At 39.2% G+C, this 27,289-nt stretch overlaps 1 protein-coding gene and 1 long non-coding RNA gene across 2 annotated transcripts in view; one reads left to right on the top strand and one right to left on the bottom strand.

Moving 5' to 3' along the window:
• The window catches only part of pou2f2b (POU class 2 homeobox 2b), a 59,610-nt gene extending 33,427 nt beyond the window's left edge, over positions 1-26,183 (top strand). The window contains exons 2-16 of the mRNA XM_087805126.1: positions 6,708-6,773; positions 7,806-7,840; positions 8,315-8,371; positions 9,333-9,452; positions 9,680-9,991; positions 10,968-11,073; positions 11,169-11,260; positions 11,355-11,489; positions 11,561-11,702; positions 13,372-13,520; positions 14,408-14,605; positions 14,678-14,919; positions 16,283-16,351; positions 16,693-16,766; positions 19,521-26,183. Coding sequence (XP_087661252.1) covers positions 6,708-6,773; positions 7,806-7,840; positions 8,315-8,371; positions 9,333-9,452; positions 9,680-9,991; positions 10,968-11,073; positions 11,169-11,260; positions 11,355-11,489; positions 11,561-11,702; positions 13,372-13,520; positions 14,408-14,605; positions 14,678-14,919; positions 16,283-16,351; positions 16,693-16,766; positions 19,521-19,846 — 2,123 coding nt within the window. The 3' untranslated portion in view covers positions 19,847-26,183. The remainder of the gene's footprint in view (positions 1-6,707; positions 6,774-7,805; positions 7,841-8,314; positions 8,372-9,332; positions 9,453-9,679; positions 9,992-10,967; positions 11,074-11,168; positions 11,261-11,354; positions 11,490-11,560; positions 11,703-13,371; positions 13,521-14,407; positions 14,606-14,677; positions 14,920-16,282; positions 16,352-16,692; positions 16,767-19,520) is intronic.
• Positions 532-1,791, bottom strand: LOC148067678 (uncharacterized). Its single transcript, XR_015713212.1, has 3 exons — positions 1,659-1,791; positions 1,514-1,580; positions 532-801 (listed from the first exon to the last, which is right to left on the bottom strand). It is a non-coding gene; the product is annotated as an uncharacterized LOC148067678 (long non-coding RNA).
• Positions 26,184-27,289: the final 1,106 nt, after the last annotated feature.

Raw genomic sequence — 27,289 nt, 5'->3', positions numbered from 1 at the left:
GACAAATACAAATCAATATCATGCAAATGTCATAGACTCACGTTTCACAGAGAGACATTTTCTCTGCCTGGTGTCAAATTATGAAAACATAAATGATTACATTATAAAAAATCAATTCCATTTCTTGACCCATATATATATAACAATTATTGAATTTATTTTAAGCATTTTATGTCACCCATCATTATTACTTCTCTGCAGTCAATTCATTTTTAATACTTTTGTTCTTGCATGATTTTACAACCGTTTTTTTTATTTTCAACAAACTTTTTTTGGTAATACTGCACATTTTTGCGAAGTTATCTCATTATAAAAAGGTAAATGCTTAAAGAAAGGAAAACAATGAATTGTTTAAATAAACAGTGCGAGGTAAATAGTAATTTAGTGCAAATTTAATCCTCTGTAAATGACATTTGATGTAATAACAGTACAACAACAAAAATGGTTCTAAAAGTAAACAGAGTTTATTATAATTGCAAGTTTTTTACGGTTGTAAAGATAAGAAAACAAACGTCGGAAGAAAAAAACAACAACACGTCCTTATTTAACAAAAATGTCCTTTTGTTTTAAAAAACCTTTATGAGCTCAACATACTTCCCGGAGAAGATGTTTATGAAAGAGTGAGCTCGACGTGGGAGCTGCGGTTGTAAATCCAAGCGCTTTAAATCACTACATAAAGTATTTATAAGGTTAAACCTCGGAGTCGCTGGTCGAGCAGAAAGTCGCGTCCATCCTGGTTACAGAACCAACACTGCCTCCTGGTGGTCAACACGTCACACTGTCCTTCACTCCGCGTTGACGCTGTAAGATAAACAAAACACAAAGACAGAACGTGTGGTTCTTCCTTTGGACGACTTCATTAAATTAATATTTTTATTTCGTTTATTCGATCGTGTTGGTCGACTTTGGTGACGTAGAAGTACCCGCGACATTTCTTTGAGTGCGGTTTGTTTGTAGTGAGTTTTTTCCTTCCACTTGGTTCGGGTCTCACACAAACCCACTGTCAGAAAACTTCAGAAAACTTCAATACCCAGTGATGACTACAGGTTTGTTTTTTAAGTTTTAAATAAAAATTTCAAAATAAAAAAAATTATAGCTTTATTTTTACATAAACGTCCAGGAAGCCGTAAGACGTGATGAAGACGTAAACGTTTTGTTATTTAAAAACATCCCCAAACATATCGAATCTCTATTCAAATAGTTAAATCACATTTTCATTTATTACTGTTTAATTTATTTATTTCTAACTGGTCCTGAACGCAGCGTCGTTAATATATTATTTTATTTACTTGTAGATCCTGAAAAATGATATTAAGATTTTAAACACGTGTTTAATTCTATGTTATTTAACACATTGTTTTACTTTTAATAAAAGCATTTTTTTAACATATCATTACTGGTTTGAGGTTGCGGAGGCGACACGGACCAAACGATAGTTTTAAGATAAATAAATTCATGTCGATGATTTCAAATATACAAACGTCTCCAGGCATGTTTCGACTTAAAGTCTCACGTTGGAAATATTTTCTCGAGGTGCGTGGCTTCGTGGGCGCTCGGCATTCTCCGGGGGCGCTCGGACCCTGGAGATAATGAAACGACTTGTTCTTCAGTCACACTGTTATTTCCTCCCGCTTGTATGATCACATCTTTCCACTCACAATCATTTTCCGTCCTCTTCTCTTCCACCTGTCGTTCTCTCTCACACACACTCTTAAGAAAAAGTGTGTGTGTGTGTGTGTGTGTCACCCATCTTTCTGTCACCTCTTCCGTGCAGTTCCTACTCTTTTGAGGCGTACTTCCTGTTGTGCCAGGATGTGGGGAGGAGGTGGAACTTTGGGGGGGGTGTGGACAAGTGTGCATGACAGACAGAAAGAGAGTTTTATGACATCCAGCAGTCACACACATGCACACACACACACCAGTCATATTGTCTCAGACATGAGCACGGCCGCAGCTCTTCCAGCGAAGGACTTCTGCAGCATGTGGTTGCCAGGTGAGTAACTGTGCAGCCTGTGAGCCTCAATTTAGCAATTAATATGTGTGTGCGTGTGGGAGTGTGTGTGTGTGTGTGTGTGGATTAATGCCACTAGATTAAACCAGCTCCACTAATTGGAGGACATGAAAGAAGCGGGAGGTGATGTGAGGACAGATGGATGGATGGATGGATGACTGAGTGAAGGAGAGAAAGGTCACATGTATATTTTCACTGGTTCATGTCACTGGTGTGTCACAATGCTAAATCATTCTTTTCACTTTAACAGTATTTGTGAAAGAGTTGTGAAGGACAATCTAATTTATCAATTGTGGAGTTGTTGGTGAAATTGTAATTCGCAAAAGTATCTTGTTTTTCACTATTTTTAAAATAAAGAAGCAACGATTTAATAATCCAGATAAATTATGAAATACGTATTTATCTTTTAAAGTTTTATCTGGACTTTTAAAGTATATACTTTATTGAATATTGTTTTGATTGTTTAAGCGCTTTGTGACCCTGGTCTGGAAAAGCGCTATACAAATAAAAATTACTTACTTACTTACATACGTATTTGAATTCATTTGCCATTAATATTTAAGTGAGTCTGACCTTAAGGAGTGAAGATATAGAAGAAAAGAAACAAAAATCAAACCAAAAAAAAGTCAATTTCATATGTAATAGACATAAGTGAAGGTGATTAAATCCATGATGTATTTTTCAGAAGAACATTCATTATTGCAAGATGGTATTTCTTGATGTTAAGAGATATTAAAATGACATTAAATGTTATACAACGTTTGTTATAAGTTAATAACTAAGGAAGTTAATAACTAAAAATTCTGGGTTTTTTTCTTTTGGTTTCAATTATTATCAATTATTATTCTGATAATTTGTTACATGATTTTCTTACTTAAAGAAAAGGTCAGAATATTAAAAGAAAATGAGGGAGACAAACACAAAGTAACCAAGAAAAAAAATGTATAAAAAAAGGTAAGTGAAAGTGAATAAAAATGACAAGATGTTGCATTTGTAACATGTAGTGAAAATCAGATTTAATAAAGTTAATAAAAACTGCTGCGAAATATTCAAAGTGGGAAAAGAAACTTTACGAGAAACCCGACATATTGATATTAATAATAACATTTTAAAAATCTATACGTCATGACAATATATGTGGAAAATGAAGATTATATTAATAAATACAATCTCGCAATAATGAATGTTCTTCTGAAAAATACATCATGGATTTAATCATCTTCACTTATTTATATTAGATGTGAAATTGACTTTTTTTTGGTTTGATTTTTGTTTGTTTCCTTCTATATCTTCACTCCTGAAGGTCAGACTTTCAAAGAGAATCACAAATATTAGGTTAATAAATGAGCTGAATATGGGACCTGATGAAAATAATACAAAAAAAGTCAATATAATAAACATTTGATATGAGTATAATTCATCAGCTGATCTGTCATGACTTCTGTACTTTGGCGACCCGCGTCCATATTCACTGGAACTTTTCCTCGACACAGACATGAGGCGAACAGCAAAGGTCAGCCTGTCACACGGAGGAGGATCCAGGTAGACGCAGAAAAATCAGTTCAGGCAGGATGTGACTTAAAGCAAACAAACTAGGACTTGTATTTTGCAGCAGTTGTAACTTTAAGGAGACGCGCCAGACTTTACATTTGGTTCTCCTCATCACCAGCAGTTGATCTCACCTTGTATCGAGAGCATAGACCAACATGCTGGTGACACGTCAGTGATCCCATCATAACTGGCTTTAGTCATTATGACCATCAATATAATCACAAACACTGTTTTTTTAATTCAATAGTTGTGTTGTCATGGGAATAATGAGCTCTAGATAACCTTTATTTCTGTGAAAAATTAATACATTTAAATTAAGATCATACATAATCCAGGCAAAGGTAAATGAGGGTGTTAAAATATAAACTAAATATTGGTTAAACAGTTCATGGGAGATCTGGTGGTTTCATTAAATGCTCTTTAGTTGAAAGTCCGACAGTGAGAGACAGACTTCCTGCACCAAACAAACTCGCCGTGGATTACAGAGCAGACACAAAAAAACGTGGCCTGTTTGAGATGCATCCGCTTTATTCTGCCGGATTACAGATAAAGCTTTGGATTTGCTACTCAGATTAACACGCTGAGGCTGGCAAAGTATTTAAACTGGATGTTTCTGCTGCGACCGCGGTTTCCACGACTAAACTGGCGAAAAGAGACGGCGATGGAGAGATGAGAATTAGAGACTCAATCTTCAGCAAGTGTGAGCTTTTAAATGAATGTGTGTGTGTGTGTGTGTGTTCTGAGCGAGATACAGGATCATATTAATAGCATTACTGACAGTAAGTGTTGGGTTTAACACTTGCCATTCAACCCGGTACAAGGGGGAAGTCAGGAGGGGAAGTGAGAGACCTTGGCAGCATCTTGATATAGTGTCCCGCCACTGTACTTCTGACCACATTAACAGCCGCGCAGATGTCCGTCGGCCATTTTCAACCATGAATCAATAGCAATCTTTCACCAGAACACGCCGAGAGGCCGCACTTTACATGCCGCGCTGCACCGTAACAGCACTTTTATCACTTCACTGATATCGTTCCAGAAAGAGAGATCCAGGTTGTCAGCGCAGAGTAACGTGAACGCCGCACGAATGCTCAAAATATCCTCGTATATAGAGTTTGTGATGATCCATGGAGAGGCAGAAATCACACCCTTACTTACACTACACTTACACTACCTTATACTAACTTACAATAACTTACACTAACTGATTTATTATTTTAACTAGTATAAGCCGCTCTCCTCCAAGTCTCAAGTGGATGACCAAGTTAATTTACATCTTATGGTCTTTATAAAAGGGTTGTTAAGCAGTTGCTGTTAAAAGAGAATTTGGAAAAATTGATCGATTGATATTCCTTCTTCTCACATTTGGAAGAAAATTGAGTTATTTCAGCAGTTCACAAGAAAAAGATTAAACATACATACACATTATATTAACACATCCAATATACGTATTTCAATTAATTTAAATAAAACAATAATTATTTGAATAACCAATAAAATAATAACAACGATAATAAAGTAATAATAATTGCATAAAAAAACACAATAATAAATAAAACAATATATAGAATATGATATTTAAAGAAGAAAAAGATCTACTTGAGAAAAAAGTCTGGAGATGTTACATTCTTAATATTGTGGGAAAAGTAAAACACAAGTTTAATGATGGACTTTAACGATTCATATTTTCCTCTTTTTTTTCTTTTTAATGGTTTAGTTATCTTAAGTCCTGCTGAAGGTAACTAAAGGTAAGGATCAAACTAATCGTCTGACATGAATAAAATAAATGAACAAAAGTTGATTTTTCATCTTCAGCTTTTCTATCTTATTCCCAGAAAAAGAGATGAATTAGATTATTAATAACTACTTGAACTTTCATCTCTTAACATCGCTAGTTAAAGCAGTCATAGACCAAAGATCAATACTAAACAGATTGAAAAATGATCAAATGTTTTGAGCCAAGATGTAAAAGTTGAGTAACACTGGGTTTGTTCCTGCTTCTGTTCCTTCTGCCAAAAATAAAAGAACAGAAACACAGTGTAACTCTGGGAAAAACCCCTGTGAGGAGATATCTGGATTTTACAAGACAAACTGAGTGTTACTGATGTGTAAAGGACATGTTGCTGTCACGGTGTGGAGTGGACGCCCAGAAACCTGGACCGTCCGAGGGAGGAACTTCTCGAGCTTCGCTTCGACACTTCCTCCTAAAGAAATGCTGCTCATCTCACGTCACGTTTCTGTCCACAGCCTGATGGTCATCTGAGGCGTCTGGGTAATGATGCTCAAGTCAGTGCAGATCAGTGGGAAGTGTGTGTGGGAAGAAATAAAAAGCAGGGGACAGAAAGAGGGGGGGCTCGAGGTTATTACGCAGGTGCCAGATATAATTAGACGTTGGTCAGATTTGCATATTCACAAAAGGGAAGTTGCTTGTGTGTGTGTGTGAGGGGGTGTGGGTGTGTGTGCGGGTGTGTGTGCGTGTCAATCAGGGTGAAGAGAGAAAGAGAAAAAACAATTTTCAAAGGCACAAAATGTTCGTAGTTTTCAAACCATTTCTCCAAAATTAACATGAGGAAGTTTATTTCCTAATTTCCACCAGAGGTACGACCCGTGTTTGTCCTCTATCAAAGTGTTTCAACATTTTTTTTCCCCTCAAATGACCTTGATTTACCTTTTTCTCGTGCCTTATTTTAGCAAACTGTGGTTTTAGTTTTAGAAGTTGAGCAATATAATATAGTCCCTGTGTAGGTCACATGACCGACTTCACCAGCCTGTGGGTTACACCTCGAGTGCACCCACCAATCTCTCTGAATATCTGTTATATTGATTCGGTTTTTTCCAGCCGATGACTTAAAATATCAGATTTCTTGACGTCTGAAGATCAAAGTGAAATCATCATCCAGGAAGCGATGTGGTCGTCTGGAGTGTGACACACGCCGAGACAATTTTAGCTTTCTGTTTCTCCCACGTAAACACCTTTTGAGTTAAATTTAGATCAGGCGAAAACACCTCCCGACGACCTACTCAGCGCTTCACAAGTCAGTGGAAATGATGAATGAGCGAGCGTGGGCTGGATCGTGAATGAAAGAGTCACACGTGCCTCTCCTGGAATCATGGTCTTCATGCTGGATGTTCTCGTGTGTTTCAGATATCAGGATGTCCAAGCAAGTAGAGGTGGAGAAACTAGGGGCGGACTCACCACTGGACAGCACAGGTGGGACGACGAGACCCTGTTATTACTGTCTAGTTATTTTGTTTTGTATTTCTTATTGTATTCACTCCAAATACAGCTTTCTTAAGTCCCTTGGTTTTGTCCTCAGGATCTCCCTTTTGCCTTGACGGTCACTCAAAACAGTCACAGTATTTAATATGAAGGAAATGTAATTGTCCAGCCCCTGGTCTAACAATAAACAATAAAAATATATTTTAAACTCACCATTAAATCATGTATTTGCACATTCAAGACAACTTAAACTTTACATTATTTCATTAAATACCACAAGAAACATGTATGTTAACTTAATATTTATCACTTTTGACGTAAACTGTGAAACATAAATTTATACATTTTCTGAATTTTAAATATATATATAAATGTCTCTCTGCTCCTGGTTCATGTCTTTGCTCGACTGGTTGAGTCTAAAAGTGACGTTTCTAATTCGCTAAGATTAGCATGACGTAGCTCGCACAGAGGCTAATGCTTTAGAGCTAACTATCTCACAGGAGAGGTTCAGAACATGAGGTCCTGAAATCTGGATTGACCAACGAAAAAGCTATAAAGTGTAACAATTGGTAAGAATAGGTTTTCGAATAGCATCTCATTTTTCTTTTCATCTAATGAAGCAATAGGGAAGGAAACCGACATAGTGCTGGTGAATCAAAAATAAAACTGTACCGATGAAGTTCTGAACCAGAAATTGACACAAAAGCCTTTATCTTGTTTTGTAAACAAATGTACATTTAGAAAATTGGCAGCGATGGAACATTTATGACTTTGCAGTAACACTATTGCTACACTAGGGGGAGTTAGAAATTATATTTGAAATACTATGAATTGGGCCTTTTACATAAAAAACAATCCTGAAGAAGTCAAGTTCATTTCAGATCAACAAAACTGCTTGTGTTTTGTCAGTTAATCCTCTATTCTTACGATACAATGGTATAGTTGTGTGTTATGAAAACAAGTGTTTGTGTTGTGTTACATCTGTGTGACAACTTTTCACCTTTTCCATTCCCTCCTACACAGATTCCGAGAGAAGCGGATCTGAATCAAGTCATCAGGTACATGTTTGCTTGTGACACTTGTTATCATCCTTCCTTACCGCCATAACTACACTTTTTGTGACGGAGTTGTAAAGTACACACAAGTGCTTTTTAATGTATTTCAACGGGTTGGGCTTCAGGAGCCTCATGAAAAGAATCATTTCAGAATCAGTCTGACAGACTAAAGTTTGTTCAAAGCACATTTATTTAATCATAATATAAGCTACTGCAGATGTATAAAAAAAAATAATATGACCTCCCTACACTCTTTTTAATCAATTTTCAAAAGGAGAATTTGAGCAGTGATTTTAAAGACAGATTATTTCCTGTGTAATAAAGTTTTTTTTGAGACTCCAGTGCTCTCAAAGCAAAGTGTTTCTTCGCTTGCCCAGCTTTCCCCACATTTGCTTGCGCTTGAAAGATATTTCATATGAACGTTTTCTTATCCGTTTCTGAATCATTTCATAAAAATTCTTTTGTTTTCCCCTCAAGGCTCAGTCAATGAAAGTCAACCCCTTCTCCCTTTCACCGAGCCTGAGCAGCAGCAAGGTGAGTGTTTCCATCGGTTACTCGCCCGAGCGAATGTTTGAGCATCTTTTGTGTTATTAACGTCACGTTACGTTCTATTGACCGTGGCCTCGTCTCACCTGTGCGCTCGCTCCTGAGCTCTGAATCCTTCCTTTGTGGCGCTCTATTATGTCTCGTGTAAACAAAGCCGCCGTGATGGCATTTCTGTTCCCCGGAGACAAATGGAATAAAAGCCTCCACGCTACGTCTTCTTCACGATCTCCGGATATTTGCATGCATTTATGCAAACCTGTCAATCGGACTGTCCGTTTAAAAATGTCTTCCTCTAATGAAACCTATTTAATAAATTAGTTCCTTGTGATCTTTCAGTAGTTTACAGTCAAACACGTAATGTAATGTAAGTAAGTAAGTAAGTAATTTTTATTTGTATAGCGCTTTTCCAGACCAGGGTCACAAAGCGCTTAAACAATCAAAACAATACTCAATAAAGTATATACTTTAAAGGTCAAGATAAAACTGATAACACAACAGGTGTTCCAGAAAATCAAGGAAAAGCCTGAACAAATAAAAACGTCTTAAGTAATGTTGTTGCTATGTAAAAAAAAACATTTCGTCAGTACTACAACTACTATCTGTTATTACAATTGTGTGTATAAAATGTTGATTCTATATAAAACAGGAGACTTTATCTTCCAAACATACACTTTTTAAAATAAAATTCTGTTAGATTTTGAGTTTTGAAAGTTCTTTGTGTGAATTGACCTTCATTAAACATAGTTTTTAAAAAGCCATTAACCCATGTTTTATCTCATTCACCTTTACTCAGAAACTACACAAGATATACCACAAACACATTTGTTTTTGGGCCTTTTGAAGTTTTTTTGTGTGACGTCTATGCTGGACTGTATTAAAATGTGATCAAAAGAGAAAGTCTTTTTTTTTTACTCGTGCATCTAACATCCCGTCACTGCTCTCGTTCCAGAACAAGATGGAGGAATGTGGCGAGATGTCGCCGGCCCTTCCTCCCTCCCACGGCCCGACCCCGTCCCAGACCGCCCTGCAACACACCCAGCTCATGCTGACCGGCTCCCAACTGGCAGGGGTGAGAACCAGATCCACTTGTGTTTGACTCGCATCCATGATATAAACCAGGGCTTGTGTAAGTGTAAGGACATGATTCCACACATAGTGGCTTCAGTTTGAAACGACCCGGAGGGAAATAGTTGCTTGGCTTGCTTTTCTTAACTCCATCCTTCATATCTTCACGTCTCTTCCTCTCCTCCTGCTTTCTTTCATTCGTTCCCTCTGCTCTTCCTCCTCTTCCGTCAGTTGACCGCCCTGTTGCCGGCTCAGCAGCAGATGTTGCTGCAGCAGGCTCAGGCGCAGCTCCTGGCCGCCGCCGTGCAGCAGTCCAGCGCCGCTCACGCCGCCCACGCCGCTCACGCCGCCGCCCAGGCCAATCAGCAAGCTCAGGCGGCCGCCGCGGCGGTGGCGGCAGCCAATCAGCAGCAGCAGACGGGCAGGGAGGCGCAGGCGGCTTCGCAGGGTCAGAGCACACAGGAACAGACGACCCAAAGCGTCCCGGTCCCGCCTCCGCCGCCCCAGCTCGCCCTGTCCCAGCCCATCCAGCTCACGGCCCAGGTACCGGCGCGGCGTTGAGCGTTCTGGGAGCTTCTGTCGCTAACTGGCGTCTGGTTAAAATGAAGTCGAGACGTTAAGAAGGAACTAACTAGAAACCACAGACCTCAGTGCAGAAATAGAACGACTTATTTTCTATATCTGTCTGATTGAATCATGTGTTTTATAAAGTGTGAATGTGAGTGTGAGCAGCGATGGTTAGAAGTCATACAAGTTGATCACTACACAAATATTTAATCCTCTCTTCCTTGTCTGATTATCAACATTTCCTAAAAATGTTATTATAATATATATGTAATTTAAATAATACAATTAAAGTTGTAAAATTTAAAACTAGGTAATATTTCATTCTTAAATTATCTCGTGGATAACGTTGTATCCATGATGACATACTGGAAAAAAGTTTTTAAAATGCAATTAATAATGACATCAAAATGTGTGATGATGCCATGATATAATATATATATATATATATATATATATATATATATATATATATATATATATATATATATATATATATATATTTTAAGGGAGTTCACTGTTACAATAAGTTTTACTGTGGTTTTAAAAAAAAAAATCAGCTGTTCTGTTCCTGACTGCTGCTTTAAACAATACAATGAAATAATTCAATATGAAGTAACTGAGAAAAAATAAAACAAAAGCTTTTCTTTGATTTTCTGGAACTCCTGTGTTGTTCTCAGTATTATCTTGACCTTTAAAGTATATACTTTATTGAATATTATTTAAGCGCTTTGTGACCCTGGTCTGGAAAAGCGCTATACAAATAACAATTACTTACTTACTTACTTAGTATTATATTCATAATAAAGCCATTTATTACTCATTTATTTTGACCAAAAGGACCCCTGAAGGCATTTCTTATCAAATTAAACTGGAAAGAAAGAAAATGTCCTAAAAGTTCCGTTTCACTTTGTAAACACTAAACAAATCTCCTCAACCTTCTGTCGTCGACCAGGACATCCAGCAGTTGCTGCAGCTCCAGCAGCTGGTGTTGGTGCCCGGACACTCTCTGCCCTCCCCGGCCCAGTTCCTCCTCCCACAGGCCCAGCAGGCCCCGCAAGGTCAGCCGGCCTCTTCCAAAAAAAAATACATTTTGATCCTCCCTCATAAAACGTGTTATATGGCTGTAATTATAACAAATCGGGAACTTTTTCAGGACTCCTGTCGACACCAAATCTTATTTCGCTACCTCAGCAAAACCAAGGGGGCCTGCTGACTGCTCAGGCCCGGATGGGACTGCAAGTACAGGTACCATGAATGTTTTATGGTTCCATTAGTCGCGGCACCCCGGTCGCTCTTCCTGCAGAGAGAGTTAGTCAAACATTTGTTCGTCCTCTGACAGCGGGACAAGGAGGTGAGCGGCGGGGGAAATGTGACCTCGGTGACCTCTCACCCCGAAGAGCCCAGTGACCTGGAGGAGCTGGAGCAGTTCGCCCGCACTTTCAAACAGAGACGCATCAAGCTGGGATTCACACAGGTGAGCTCGGACCCGCCACGTCCATCCGTGGTCTTTGTTTAACTTTCTTAAAATTGTCCGTCCCATCGCAGGGGGACGTCGGCCTAGCCATGGGGAAGCTGTACGGCAACGACTTCAGCCAGACGACCATCTCTCGCTTCGAGGCCCTCAATCTGAGCTTCAAGAACATGTGCAAGCTGAAGCCACTGCTGGAGAAGTGGCTCAATGATGCAGGTGAGGGTCCATCCTTCGTCACCGGTGTTACCGTATTTCTCAGACTATAAGGTGCACTCCTTGGTATTTCTCTACAAGGTATTATTCCGTGAGGCTCCATAGTATTTTTACGCTATGTCTGCAGTATTAATATTCCTTGAGGAGCCTTAGTATTTCTCCATAGTATAATTCTGTGAGGCTCCATAGTATTTTTTACCCTATGTCTGCAGTATTAATATTCCTTGAGGAGCCTTAGTATTTCTCCATAGTATAATTCTGTGAGGCTCCATAGTATTTTTTACACTATGTCTGCAGTATTAATTTTCCTTGAGGAGCCTTAGTATTGCTCCATAGTATTATTCTGTGAGGCTCCATTGTATTTTTACGCTATGTCTGCAGTATTAATATTCCTTGAGGAGCCTTAGTATTTCTCCATAGTATTATTCTGTGAGGCTCCATAGTATTTTTACACTATGTCTGTAGTATTAATATTCCTTGAGAAGCTTTAGTATTTCTCCATAGTATTATTCTGTGAGGCTCCATAGTATTTTTACCCTATGTCTGTAGTATTAATATTCCTTGAGAAGCTTTAGTATTTCTCCATAGTATTATTCTGTGAGGCTCCAAGTTTGCAATTTTTAAATATTACTGAACATTTTCTAAATGAACAGAGTTTTATTTTCTTATTTCATCAATCCATTTAAATTCAATGTTTGTTTTTAATCATATTATTATGTTTGTATATTAGTGCAATCAGAAAATACTGAATTTCAATGTAAACAGTTAAAAATGTGTTTTTTAATTATTGGAACTATAATATCAAATTATATGTGTGAAAAAATAAAATAATAATAACTTTTATTTCAATTATTTAAAAATAAAAATAATTTAAATGTTAACCTTTAAATATAGAAATGATTGCATTAATTAAAGTATAAACATTGGAAATCTTAAATAAACAATTCAATATCCTGATATACTTGCACAGGTCAACCATTCCTGATTTCCTGGTGTTGTCAGCCTTGCTCGGTAGTTGAACGTCCTCGCAGACAATACACACTTCTGTTGTGTAGACGTTTATATTTGGGGAGCGACACAATAGAGCGACTTCTAAAAGTGGATTAGGCTTCGCGGCTCCGAGACTCAGAAGATGACGGGTGTCACTCTTGTCCGTCTCAGTTCGAGGAGAGAGGCTGAAATGGATGATCCCTCTTAAGTGTTGAAGGAGGCAAACGCCACAAGAAGAAGGAACTAAATCCAGCAAAAGAACCGGATCTGAGCCTCACAATTTGTCTTGTTTACAATTACAGCCAAGCTTCATGTTAAACATTCACTCAACTGAGGTTGATCTGGGAGAAAATGTTGCTGATTTCAGGTGCTGGAAGAATTCTAGACGTGAACCAGAAGCAGTTCCTGTAAAAACCGAATGTTAACAGAATCAGGATAGAAAACATGTTTTTTTTCATTCCAAAAGTTGCCACAAAATCAACAGCGCTATAGAAATAGTTTAGAAATACAGTGAAGTATTTACAAAAAACCTTTTCCTTTTTCAGTTGAAAACATTATAAATTAAATCAAACTATAAGAAACGTTGGCCTGCTGGTGCCAGACCCACAGCTCCGGTGACAAGAGGATGAAATGAAAATGCAAACTTCTCTGAAAGTATTTGTCTGGTGTCCCCCCCTCTCAGAGACCATGTCCATAGACTCCACTCTGCCCAGCCCCAGCTCTCTGTCCTCTCCCTCACTGGGCTTCGACGGCATGCCTGGTCGCCGCAGGAAGAAGAGAACCAGCATTGAGACGAATGTACGCGTGGCCCTGGAGCGTGCTTTCATGACGGTGAGCAGCTTGAGTGTTGGAACTAATTACTTTGTTAAAAAAAAAGTAACAAGTATCGTTACTGCAATTTAAACAATTCAAGTAGCTCACTCATAATGAAAATTATTCGTTTTTTTACAAGATGCTATTTATATTTATTCACAATGATTAATAGATAGAATTTATTCTAATGATGCATTCAATGACGCTGGGATTGTTGTTGTATGTTTCAGAGCGCAGGATATTTTAAAACTAATTGCAGAACACAGTATAACTAGACTCTATTCACGTCAAGTGCACAGAAAACACACTTTCTAACAATTGTGTTTTGCTAAATCTCCACAATGGAAGCTGACCAGGAAATACTTTTTTTCATGAAGAAAAACATCCCATTATTAAAGTAATAAATGGTTTTACATTGTGGGTTTGATGAATTAATTGTTGTCTGCTCATAGTTATTTAAGTTTTCAAATTATTTTTTTGATTTAAAACTGTGGGTTTTGTATTTTGTCTATTTTCCTTTAAACGTTGTGGCGCTTTTATACAGTGTTGATTGTTATTTAATAGGTTTGTGTGATCAGTAATAACATCATCCAACCTAACAAACATTTTCTCCCTCTTTTACAAAAAAGTGACTTAACCTAGTCACTAGCTACTTTGAAAATAACCTTTTAAAATATTTGACCAACTAAGTTAACTAACGGTTACTAAGTTAGTATTTTAAAGTAGCTCACTCAACACTGATTTTAAAGATGAAAAACCAGATTAAAAAGGTTGTCCGGACGATGACTGGCTCACACTGTCAATGTGACAATGATCTTCTTAAAGTCTATTACAATTCATTAAATTGACTCCCTCTGGTGAGTTGCTGTGCCACAGGTCTGAGATCTGCCGTTTCGTCCTCACAGAACCAGAAGCCTACCTCAGAGGAGATCCTGCTGATTGCGGAGCAGCTCAACATGGAGAAAGAGGTGATCAGAGTTTGGTTCTGCAACCGCAGACAGAAAGAGAAACGCATCAATCCCAGCAGTGCCACTCCGCCCCTGCCCAGCCAGCCCCCCACCGCGCCACCGTCGCACAAGCCCCCCTGCTACAGCCCCCACCTGGTACAGGACTGGCACACTGGTTTTCCCTCGGGCGTGGCTGAACCAGGCCTAACCTTGTCGCTTCTCTCCCAGATGTCCAGCCAGATGTCTCAGGCCGTGACTAGTCTCAGCAGCACAGCAGTGTCCACCATGTCCTCCATCTGCCCCCTGACCTCCAGCCTCACCTCCACCCACCCGTCCCTTAGCTCCGCCCAACTTTCCCTCACCTCCTCTCACGGCTCCGCACCTTCCCCGGTGACTCCCCCTCCTCCCCCCCGCAGCACAGCCAGTCCGGCCACACCGAGCCACCACAGCACACTCAACATGAACACAGGGTAAGAACCTGCTGCCGTAAAATCAACTTTAAACACTTAAATCTGCCCAAAAAAAATTTCAATATTAGGCAAGTTATGGAGACTGAAGTTAATCCTGACTAGATGAGATGACGTCAACTCAAAGATGGCAACCGATCTAATCATTTCTCATATTTTTTAAGTGAATAAAGGCACAAAAACCTTCCTTACATTCTTATAATTAGGTTAGGTTAAGGTAAGGTAAGGGGAAGGTAAACTTTAATTGTTTTTTTCCAATAGCCAATACATACAGCAATTTTTTATAAAAAATCAAAATTAATCAATCAAAATAAAATAAGAACAAGAGAAATAAAGAGAAAGAACACAATTACACAATCTAAGTCTAAAGATAAAGAACATAGATCAAAGAAAAACAACAAAGACAAACGATACAAAGACTAACATAGAACAGAACATCATGATACTTTCACTCCACTCCTGCCCCCAAACTCAGAATTGTACAATTGAATAGCCCGAGGAATGAATGAGTCCTTGAGTCTATTACTAGGTTAGGTAGAACTTTATTGTTTTTTTCCAATTAGCCACAGCAAATACAGCAATTTTTCATAAAAGATATATCAAAATAAAATAATAATTGTTCATCTTAAAAACATTGTTAAAATGATATGAATTAAAATGGTCTGATTACACTTCATTCAAGTCACATTCAGATGGTGAGTATACAATAAACTATTGTAAACAATTTCTTATTTCAAGCTGTTGAGATTTAAAATTGAGACCAGAGTTGCCACATTAAAGTACCATAAAATCTTAAAGTAAGTAAGTAAGTAAGTAATTTGTTTATATATAGCGCTTTTCCAGACCAGGGTCACAAAGCGCTTAAACAATCAAAACAATATTCAATAAAGTATATACTTTAAAGATCAAAATAAAACTGAGAACACAACAGGAGTTCCAGAAAATCAAGGAAAAGCCTGAACAAATAAAAACGTCTTAAGATGTTTCATCAAACACAGAGATGGTTCCAAACAGCCTGGAAGGATTTCTCTCCTCTGGTCCTGAACCGTGTGTGTGGAACCATCAGTAGATTCTGATCCACAGACCTCAGAGCTCGAGCGGGGCTGTAAGGCTGAATCAGATCAGCGATGTAAGAAGACTCTTTTGTTTATTTGTCAGGTGAACTTATTTCATCATTGATTTAAAAAACAACAATTTAACTCAAAGAGAAATACTTGTTTAGAGTTCAACACTTGCAGTGTTGAATACATTAAGTTACATTAGGTTAAACACAATCGGATATTAATTGGAAAAACATTTTCTGAAAATGCAGGAAACTCTTGTGAAAGCAGCACTAACACTGTGTGTGTGGTTGTGGTGTTCGCAGCTTATGGCGTATGGGTAAAAAGAACGGCGACGTGTCCAGCTACATTACTGACTTTGCTGCAAACTTGAGGTGAATATGACGTTCGTCACACACCTGGTCCTTGTTTTGGTTCTTCCGGACTTTTTCGTTCAAGCTGCTTTTTGTGTTGCTGTTTGTCTCGCCTGCTAAACCTGCTTCTTTCCCACTTTTCTCTCCTGTGTGTGTGTGTGTGTGTGTGTGTGTGTGTGTGTGTGTGTGTGTGTGTGTGTGTGTGTGTGTGTGTGTGTGTGTGTGTGTGTGTGTGTGTGTGTGTGTCTGTGTGTGTGTGTGTGTGTGTGTGTGTGTGTGTGTGTGTGTGTGTGTGTGTGTGTGTGTGTGTGTGTGTGTGTGTGTGTGTGTGTGTGTGTGTGTGTGTGTGTGTCGAACAACAGGAACACTGTGATGGGGGTTAACACAGGGATGAACCAAGCTCTCCTCGGTAACAATCCTCTGGCCACTATTCAAGGTGTGTGTGAGAAACTGAAGAAAAAAGAAAAAAAAATGTTGTGTTTGTTGTTTTATCAATGTGTGTGTCACAGTCGACGAGATGTCGTAAAATCAGGTGACCTTGTGACACTCACGTCATCCTTCTTTTTTTGTATCATCTAAAACACTATAATACACTAGTTAATAATAAATACTTTTATCAGTATAACTCTGGAGAACAACACTCTCACAGAGAGAGAGGACAGAAGAGGTAATTACTACTTTTATTGAACAAATCATGAACACAAATTGACCCCCCCCCCAAAAAAACTAAAAAACTCTGAAGCAATATGTATAGAAACCTGTTCTATTAATGAAAAAGAGTCTGAACCTGAACACACTCTCCCAAACACACACAGAGTTGATCGACTGTATGAGTCGTTCAAAAACAAACAAGTTGATTCAAGTGGAGGAGGATGAGTGGGTTATTCAAGTGAGGTACAAGGATGACGAAACATTTTCATACATCACACACACACAGGCAGACTTACGACGAGAGGAGAAAGTCTATCAATCCATCATCATCCCTTCATCGAGTGTGTGTGTGTGAATGATGCGTTTCAGTTTCACTTGTATGTGAGTCTCTGATGTGTGGGTGTGCGTCGGTCATCCGTTTGCTTTTTGTCACTGCATTTCAATTTGATGACACACAAGAAGAAAGTGTCACTTTATATAATATCTCTTCATATAGTCTTCATGTTCTTGTGCTTTTTGTTTTTAATCATTTCTGATTTCTGACATTATTGATTATTTGAGAAAGTTTTATTTTATTTCATCCTTATTTCTACAGTATTTATATATTTGTTAGACATTGTTTCAGGTTGTTGTATGCAGAAAATGACTTTTAATTTGAATTGTAATTATGTTTTCATGGCTAACTTACTCATATTACTGCTCTGTAAGTGTGTTGGTCTGAGGTGTTCAGCTTTTTGAATCTCTCCTCAGACGACCGAGCTCCTTACTTTGCCCTTTGGCTGAGCTCTTTTTTCAACAGAATCTATTTATTCATTCAGCTGTTGCCAAATTCTTTAATGCGGCTTAACAGAGGAGACATGGAGACATCAGGGGACAATGAACATGTAGACCAGATTTAAGGCTCGCATGGTCAACTTAGGTAGCTCTGGCAGTGGACAGGGGTCATTGATGCTGACCCACTACTGCCGCTTTCCAACCACAAGAGGACAGTAGGAAGAGGCAGGTGGTCATAATGTTATGGCTGATCATCTTAGGTTTCAAATACAGAATAAAGTAATCACTAGTTTAATTCAGATACAGAGAAGTGAGATTTAGTAACTCATAACTGTTCTGGATTCACCAGACAATCAGAATGAATCCAAACTTTAGTTCAAAACATCAAATGATAAGATCTCAGTTTCTCTGTTGCCATGCAGTCACATGTTGTTCAACCGCGTCCACTTAGCATCGTTGTGTGCAAAGCCGCATTAAGTGCTTTGTCAAGGGTGGAAAAAAACAACCAAAAAAACATCATGTACCTTGTTGCCACGACGACGGTCCACTCGCGTCGGCGCTGCTGATGCTGTGACTGATGCTCAAAGATGAACTCGCCACACATATTATATCCTATTTAAGTTGTATCTGAAGTGCAGCGCCGTGTTGAAATGTCATTAACATCACTTTTGAGTCTCAGAAGGTAAAGATTGTATTGTCTTCAGGTTATATTTTTAGGACTATCCGGTGCTGGTCTATGTGGACCAGACTTTTAGTTTAGTAACAATGATCTTCTTGTCATAAGAAGGGATGAAGACTGAAACCAGGACCTGACCTAATGTAATCACAAGCGCTTGATGAACTCATTCATACCTTTAAGTCCACTTTTTTTTTTCATTTTATCATTTAAAGAACTTAAATTTCCAGCATGTGAGCTTAACTGGCAAAGCCCATCATCACTCTGTCTCACAAAAAATACAATTTAAAACCAAAATAATACACACACCGAAAAAAAAGGTCATAAAGTTACAATAAATAATGTATAAATTACATAAATATTGCTTTTACTTTGCCCCCCAAAAATGGACAAAAGTGTCTATTCTTTAAAGTCCCTATTCAAAGATGTATCATATTGTTTCTGGCGACCCCACATGTTCGAAAGGGGTAACAGCTATACAATTGACAATTTTCTATGTGTACATTTGTTTACATGACACGATAAATGCTCTAGTTTTGTCAGTTTTTATAATTTTGGCATGAAAACTGCAAAAAGCCTCTCTGTACTTTATATATTCTGACCCACAAACAAATAACATGGCTTGATTTTGTCCCTCTATTGTAAATAGCCAAGCCAAGTGTCCTCATGTTAGAGCCGATTTAAATTCATGTTATTTTGAATTACTGTCTTTAACCCTTTCTTCACTGGACTGTATATACTGCACTCGTTTAAAAGTGCTTATTTAAACTTTTTACTCATGATATCGTATTATAGATCGGTCCAGAAATATTTTCTGATGAACAAAAGTTAGAAGAAAAGGCGGAAAAAAATTCAAAGTTTGAATTTGTTATGTCCCTCATTTTTCTGTTTAAATTAAATATTACTATCCATATCTTAACTTTTACTTGAGTGTAATATTGGAGATCTTCAACCTCTATCTCGTGCAATGCAACAGTTGCAGTTGAAGCAGATATAATGAATCTGGTTCCTGATTATTTTTGTTGTGTTTGTCATTAGAAACGATCGTTTCTTTTAACAATCTTGTCTCTGTTGTTGTGTCCTCCGTAGCTCTGGCAGCCAGTGGTGGCCAGCTGCCTCTTTCCAGTCTTGAGGGAGCCAGTAAGGTGTTGCTTGGGTCCAGTGGTCAGGCGGGAAGCCTGGCCTCCTCCCTCTTCCTCAACCACCCAGCCCTCCTCCACATGGCTCAGAACCCCGGAGCCGGACTGATCAGCGCCGCCGTAGCCAAAGCCTCCCAGGCCTCCCCCTTCCCCTCAGCCAGCAGTATCAGCCCCACACCCTGCTCCCCTTCCCCCTGCTCCAGTCCGGTGTCCTCCTGCTCCTCCATCGAGATGGTCCACAGCCCCTCCTCCCCGGGCGGAGCCAAGATGGAGTGACCGCACCAGAGGGCCAAAAAATCCGAGCGACGGAGGCCCGGCAGGAACCTCAACCTTTTTATCACACCAAAGCGATCTCTTTCTCTCTCTTACGCTCTTCTTTCAAGATTTTCTGCAATGGCTCTCTCCCTCCTTCTCTCACCGTCTTTCGATGCCAAAAATACACAGAATGAAAGAGGAGAGACGGAGGGAAGGAGGTGAAAGAGGGGAAGAAAGGGGAAGATTGAAACCAAAAATCTTTTATCTAGCCAAAACACATGGAGAGGAGGCTACGTGGGACCTTTTTCTTCTTCTTTTTTTATCAACAATATCAACACGGCACCTCTCCACAAACCAGCCGCCTTCGAGCAAACGCGGCGGCAGAGATGCAGAAACCAAAAATGACAAAAACCTTAACTTTAAAAGTGACTTAGTGCGGCGAGGACAAAGCATTGAGGGGAGGAGTCTGTGCTTTCCTTTTTTTATATTATAGTTTCCACGAAGCTGCGGGTCTGACGGAGGAGGATTAGGGAGGAATACGTTTAAACCAAAAATTTTACCCGATGGAGACGAAGGACGAATACACGACGAAAAAAAAAAACAACCAAACCAAAATACCAAAAACCAAAAATACGGAGAGAAAAGCTTTATTCAAAGGACGTGTAAATATTGAAGCTATCCAGGACCAGAACTCTACTGCTACACTTCATCCGCTCATCCTGTCTGTGCTCGTCCGTCACGACTCTTTTGGATGATCGTGCGCCGCTCGACGTGTTAGCCTTGTTAGCTACCTCCACTTTTGAGAGCGTAGAATATTTTCTTATACCACTGTGGATTATTTATTAGCTTGTTTGCCTGTATTTATTGTTGCTTTTCTTTCATTTTTTCCGTCATCATCATCATCATCATCATCATCATCATCTTCACTTTTGTCTGAGAGTCTAGCAATAGCTTGCAAAAGTCATCAAGTGGAGAGCGTTTACTGGACAGCTTGTGATGCCTTTTTTGAAGCCAAGTTTGGACCGAGAACACGCTCATAGTAAATGACAGGAATCCTAGTATGAAGAGCGAAAAAGTGTCACCGGGGTTTTTCAAGTTTTACCTGCTACATATGCCAAAAGAAACAAGGTTTCCTCAGCCCCCCGTACACAAGTCTGCAAGGTCAATGACGTGAGAATTGATTTAACTTGTGGCACTTCAATCAGCCTTCTCCAAAAATAGCCTGTAATCTGTGAGTGAAAACACTCCACGAGTATGAAATGAGAAAGAAGAGAACGCCGGCTAAATATGCTTTAGTCACGGCCCGGGCGCCGGCGCAGACACCTGTCCGTCTCATCGTCATCCCATCCATCGTGTTTTCATTTTCCACCCGTCGCACACCTTCAAATGGAAAACCAAAGCTTTCTGACGGCTGCGTCCAAAGACATTAAAAAGACAATAACAGATGCAGAAGAACAGGACGATACCGCGGCGTGCCCCCCCCACCACCACCTTAGGCATCCCAGCGACCTGTCCCAAACCCATCTATGGGAAGCTTTATTGAGGGAACTGATCCTGACTTTTGGGACGGGGTTGAAGATGGGGTGACGCAACACGGAGGACGGGGGGACGGCAGCTTTTCTTTTCTAAGAGGATACCAAAAATAAAAACCCAAACCAAAAACCCAAAGGAATGACCGAAGCAAACCAAAAAGAAGCCTAACCAAATGTGGCTGGAGGAAGGAGGGGGGGGTGCGTCTGTCTGTCGGCTTCCACTGTGACAATGTGTAGCATCAGTGGACACAGAGACAGGAGGACAGAAGACCACCCCACCTCCTGCTCCTCTCTTCTTCTCCAGCTCAGCTCTCTGGTCCTGGATGGAGCTTAAACGCAAACAACCTCACTGAACTTCTACTTTTCTTTTTTATGTTGTTTGGTTCTGATCGTTTGATCTCTGCTGTGTCTCTTGATGCCGTTTTTACGTACTGTACTTTTAGTGCATTTGGAAACAACGTACTCGCTTACTTACCTACGGAAGCTCCTTTTCAGTTTTTCATAGTCGTGTTCGAGGTTTTTATCCGTTGGTCAGGAAGAAAATACTGTGAAAATTTCAGATTTTTTTCAAAAACTGGACTGGTCTCGACAGATTTTACGACAGAAGCCAAAAAACTTGATGATGCCAAAAAACCTAAAAGAAGAAGCCGAAAATTAAGATCAAGAGTCGACTAGTTCGAGTTAAAAACGGTGTGTTTGTTAAAAATAAAAGTGTCAGCATTGACCTTTAACCCACCAAACAACACTTTCATATTTGATCAAAAAGGATTTAAGATAAAAGGTTGTTTAAAAGTTTAGCTTGACTTTACAATTAAGATATTAAAGCTTTAAAGTGATTTAAAAATTGAAGAAAACTATTCAGGCTTGTGACCAAAATGTATTTTTGTTTAATAACATGGTTAGCTTATTTTGACACATTAAAGCTAACCATCGATAATAATGTTTAGTATCGCTATACTGTATAGATGATATGACTGAGCGCCTAAATAATGTTTAAAGGCTCAAAACTCAATTTGAATTCCACCTTTGAACCTACTTGCTAACAGTAGCGTTAGCCAACACGCAGCCTCAGGCAGCTCGACGCAACCAACCGAACCAAATAGTTTCCAAAGAATACTTGGTTGGATTCCACGAGACAGAATCACTCATGAACCAAACCTCACGTGGAGACGTTGTTCCTTTTTTTTTCTTCGTTTTCGCACCTCAAAGGTGGAGACGTCCCGCGGCATCGACTCTTAGACGGAATGTATCTGTTAGTGCTTCTATAGATTTTGTAGAAAAAAAGATCTATGTTCAACTGCTTACTTATCAGTAATGTATAAAAAAAAAAAAACCTTTTGAAAAAACTGACAAAAAAGTCTTTAAGAAAAAAAAAGTTCCTTAAAAATAACTTGATTTTAGACCAAAAATTTAAACTATCTCTCTTTGGACTTTTGTTTTGTTTCTCCTTCTGTTGATTTAGACTTGATTGTTATTTATTCAGGGTAGAATCAATGATTTGATCTTTTTGCTCTTTTTCTATTTATTTAACTTATTTCTAGAGGTAATCTTTTTTCATATTCTGTATTCAAAACGCTGTTGTTTGTTTGTTCAATCCTCCCAACAAGATGAAAGTCTTAAAAAATAACCAAATAACTCATGAGGCGAAGCAGCAGTGTGTGGAAAAAAAAACCTTCAGCTTCTCAGGATGTTGTAAAGTGATGGTTTAAGGGATGTTCGGGTTGATCTGGGCCTTCACACGCCTTTGTGTCTGAAAACGACGGCATTAATGTAATCTGAGTGACGGCTCTTTTTCTTTGGCAACACACACACACAGTTGCTTCTGCTCCTACTTTTCCCTCCAAACTACTGAGAGCTTTACTGCTACTGAACCAAAAAGCAAACCAAGAGATGGACTTGGGTGTCCAGGGGTCACTTTTGTACCAAGAAGTAGAGGCAAAAAAAAGAGCAGTTTGCCTCTTATATTTGTTTCTTTTTTTTTTTCTTTAATTATCTTCATCCGTTTTCGGATGTAAAAAGAGAGATAGTTCATCATATACCTCATGTTCTTTGATGATAAACCAAATAGATGAATGCTTTAAAATATGGAGTCTGGGACCTCAGAGGTCGATGATCACATGGTGGTATTTGAGGCTGCAGACCTGGTCGAAAGCTCCAGCAACTTGTCCCTCAAGAACCCCCCAACCCGACCCCCCACTCCCGCTGTCCACGTTGAGCTTTGAACCCAGTCGGTTTCCTGCTTTTTACTGCTTCCTCTTCGCTGTACACAAACCTTGTGGCTTGAATGTGTTCCTCGACTCTGATGTCAGATCAAATCTGATCCCGTTTGGACTTGAAAAGCCTCCGATTTGACCAGGGCACAGATTGACCGCTCCGTGTGTTGGTAAAGGGAAGCAGTAACCGGCGAAACGGCTGCGACCGAGGTTGCTAGGTGACGCATCCGTAGACCTTTTCCTCGCCCGGTGTGTGTGTGTGTGGAGTCAGTGGGCGTCCATGTTTCAGGTCTGACCGCTTTGCTTGTCGCATCTCTCTGGACAGTGTGGCGGAGCCGCATCACCCTGAGTGAACAGGAGGGTGGAAGTGTGGGTGCAGGGTCTCAGCGGCAGGGATGTCCCCCCTCGTGAATGATACCAAAGTTAATGCCCTGCTGCCTGATCCCTGCTCAGCACTGTCCCCCGAACCTGATGCTCACTGGGATGATGCCTGGTCCTCCAACACATTTGTTTAGAGACACTACTTACATGGAAAACCTTCCAAAACAACACTTATCATAATACAAAGGTTTTACTGAAGAATCTCAGAATTGGTGAGATTTGAGTTGACAGTTCAAGGCAGGAAAAGTAAGTTTAGAGTCAATCAAAGATGTTGTAAAGATTAACCAAAAATGTGCAGCAAGAACTAGTGGTGGGAGAATTAAAACACAGATATTGATATTTATTTCACCTTAGTATATCAATAATAAAAAGCACGGTATTGTATTTATTTTATTCATTTATTTGTTTTTTTTCATATCATATTTTTTTAATATATATTTTTTAATTTATACTCAATTAAGTTTGTTTAAATAAAATTGTTTGATTTAAAAAAAAAATGTAGAATAAGATAGTGATGGAGTTTGTTGATGTTTCAATTAAACCTCTGGTCACTAGATGGCAGCAGACATTACGTCCTTCTTAGCTTAAGGAGCAATTAAATCCCGTAAGACTCTGCCGCTTACTGAGGACGAGAGGATACTATAAAGCCAACTCCAGCTGCTTTTAAAGCTGATGTTTATTCATATTTTGGCTTTCAGTTCTATAAATTTAACCAAAAGACAGTGGAACAATCACTAAATTCATTACGAAGAATCATGCCAGTGGATCGGAATATATCGTATCGTGAGCTGTATATATCAAATCGTATCGTAGCATTCGTGTTCGCTACAGCCCGACAACTTTATAATTAGCATATATTGAACATCAAGTGTAATGCTAGCATTGAACTAGACGTTGAAGTGACAAGTACCGTGTCTTTCATGGACATAGATCTTTCCAATAGCGCCAACTACAGGTGTAATCGACTGAGGATATTAGAACATATAAAACGGTTGCCTGTACCTTTAAGAAGACACAATACTCCACAGGTGGAACTATTAAAAAGTGATGGAACACCTGTGGAGTGAGAGATGCATATGAGCAAAGCAAAGAAGTAACGAAGTAACGACAAAGACCTGCAACATGTCCTGCTCACACACACACACACACACACACACACACACACACACACACACACACACACACACCTCTCATCTCTTTCTACAATACAGCTTTAATCCAAAGGTTTTTTCACAACAAAGCAAGTCAGACGTTAAAGAATAAAACCAAAGATCTCTAACTTGTCCTTGTCCTCTGCTCACGCCGCCCCCTGCTGTCACCCAGCAGCCCCGCCGTCTGTGAAACCTCAGCAATCCAAAGGAAAATAATGACAATAATTAAGATGATGAAATGTATATTTTTAAGTATTTGTCATTGGAAAAATGAATCTTAATTATGATGACGACGATGATGATGATGATGATGATGACGTTCTTGGTATCTTTGTAGCTGTTCTGATCCTTCTTCAGTTCCTGTCCTTTTCTGCTTGTGCTGCCAAAGTACTGCTTAATTCTCATCACCCCCTCCCTCTCTCTCCCTCCCCTCCTTTTCCTCCCCCCTTCATTTAGTTTCTCCTCAATGTCTGGTCCCAACCGTTCACCTGTCTGACCTTCGACCCCCTGCCTGTTTGCCTTCACCTGTGTATGAGCGTTTCACAGTCCAACACTGCTGAGGGGTTTTCCATGAGCTTCCCTGCTTGTTTGCAGTCCAACACATGTGTGTGTGTGAGTGTGTGAGAGTGTGTGTGTGTGTTTGACTGGGTGGGGTTGCTGGGAAATGGGGAGGGCGTGGATTTGCAAAAGAGACAAAAGAGTTCTCTGTTGTTTTTTTTGGGAGAACACAAGCCCCCACACGACAGTGCACACACATATAGCTTTAGCTCCTCCCCTTCTAGTCAACACGAGTGAGTGTGTGTGTGCGAGTGTTTGTGTGTGTGCAGGTATGTCATCGCCCTATGTTCTTCCTTTTGTGTCGTCCATCCAGTAAGCAACCCGACCCCACCTTCCCCTGCCCTTTCACTTCCCTCGTAGTAGCAAGTTAGCCTTTTAGTGTATTTATCTTGAAAACCAAAAAAAAAAATGAAGAAAAATATCTGCTTGTTCATTGTACAGTGTTGTTCATTTAAGTCATTTTTGTAACTGAAAGTGTTTCATTCATCAAATAAAACGGGAGACAAAAAAACTGTACAGATAACCGCACGGACTCCTGTCTTTCTTACCGTCGCTTCGTCCTCGTCGAGCAAGTGGACGAATCCTCACTGGAGACGTAAGTTCAAATATGAGACTGAAAACATTGGAATTCTTCAAACCATAAATGTTGCTTCACCAGGATTCAAGACCATTTTGTGTGACGTATGGCATCACAAGTGGGATGGCACCATGAGGCCGTTGTTGATTGTGCACATGGGTACGTTCGAAAAATGACTCCCTAACCGGGGAAGAGTTGATATTAACAAGTTAATGCGATCTTCAAAAAGTAATACACGGTAATACACATTCTCAGACCAGACCATTTCTGTAGTTGCTGCATTATTTTTGGTTTAATTATTTCGTTTGGGATTCTTTTTTTTACAATTTGTATGTTGTACAGAAAACATGTCAAACCAGGGCCGGGTCTAGGCAGGGGCAAGAGGGGGCCTGGCCTCCTCAAATAAATGTTGTACCCCTCAAACTAAAGGTAAACTAAAAGGTGCTGGAGCACAATGCCCCCTCAAGATTTGTGGCTGCCCCCTCATACATGCCTGTCTAGACCCGGCCCTGTGTCAAACTAAGAATTTGTGAACTATTTCAAGCCTACAGTCTCCTATCATCCTCAGATAGAATCACTTCATAAGAGGGGAAAAGCTCAAGGCTTATCTCTTTGGAGTTGTTGTTTTTTTTAGAAACTTTAGTTCTGGTTTGGGAATAATATTGTTTCACTTTAAATAAGTAATTAAATGGTTACTTTTTTTTTTCTTTTTTTTTATTGAAATTATGTTGGGTTTTTTTTTATCAATTATTTTTTTTATATATATAATTCAATTCAATATTTTGTATATTAAAAGGTTGAATTATTATTATTATTTTTAAATAAAATGTAATAAAAATATTTCTAATATTTCTTTAATTAATTAATTTTGTCACAGCTATTACTTTATCAATGTACAGAGTAATTCCAATAATTGAGAAAAGCATTCTCCTTTAAAATAAAATGTAAATTAAAAACAAAATGTTGGTATAAAAATGCCAAGAACGAATTAAACATTTCAATATACACTTTACTGAATACGATTATGCAATGAATCAAACTTTTCAATACAA

The sequence above is a fragment of the Callionymus lyra genome, chromosome 13 (assembly GCF_982586985.1).
Source record: "Callionymus lyra chromosome 13, fCalLyr1.hap1.1, whole genome shotgun sequence".
Taxonomy (NCBI): Eukaryota; Metazoa; Chordata; class Actinopteri; order Syngnathiformes; family Callionymidae; genus Callionymus; species Callionymus lyra.
Note: the sequence above shows the minus strand (reverse complement) of the source record. Positions and strands in the feature narration are given on the sequence as shown.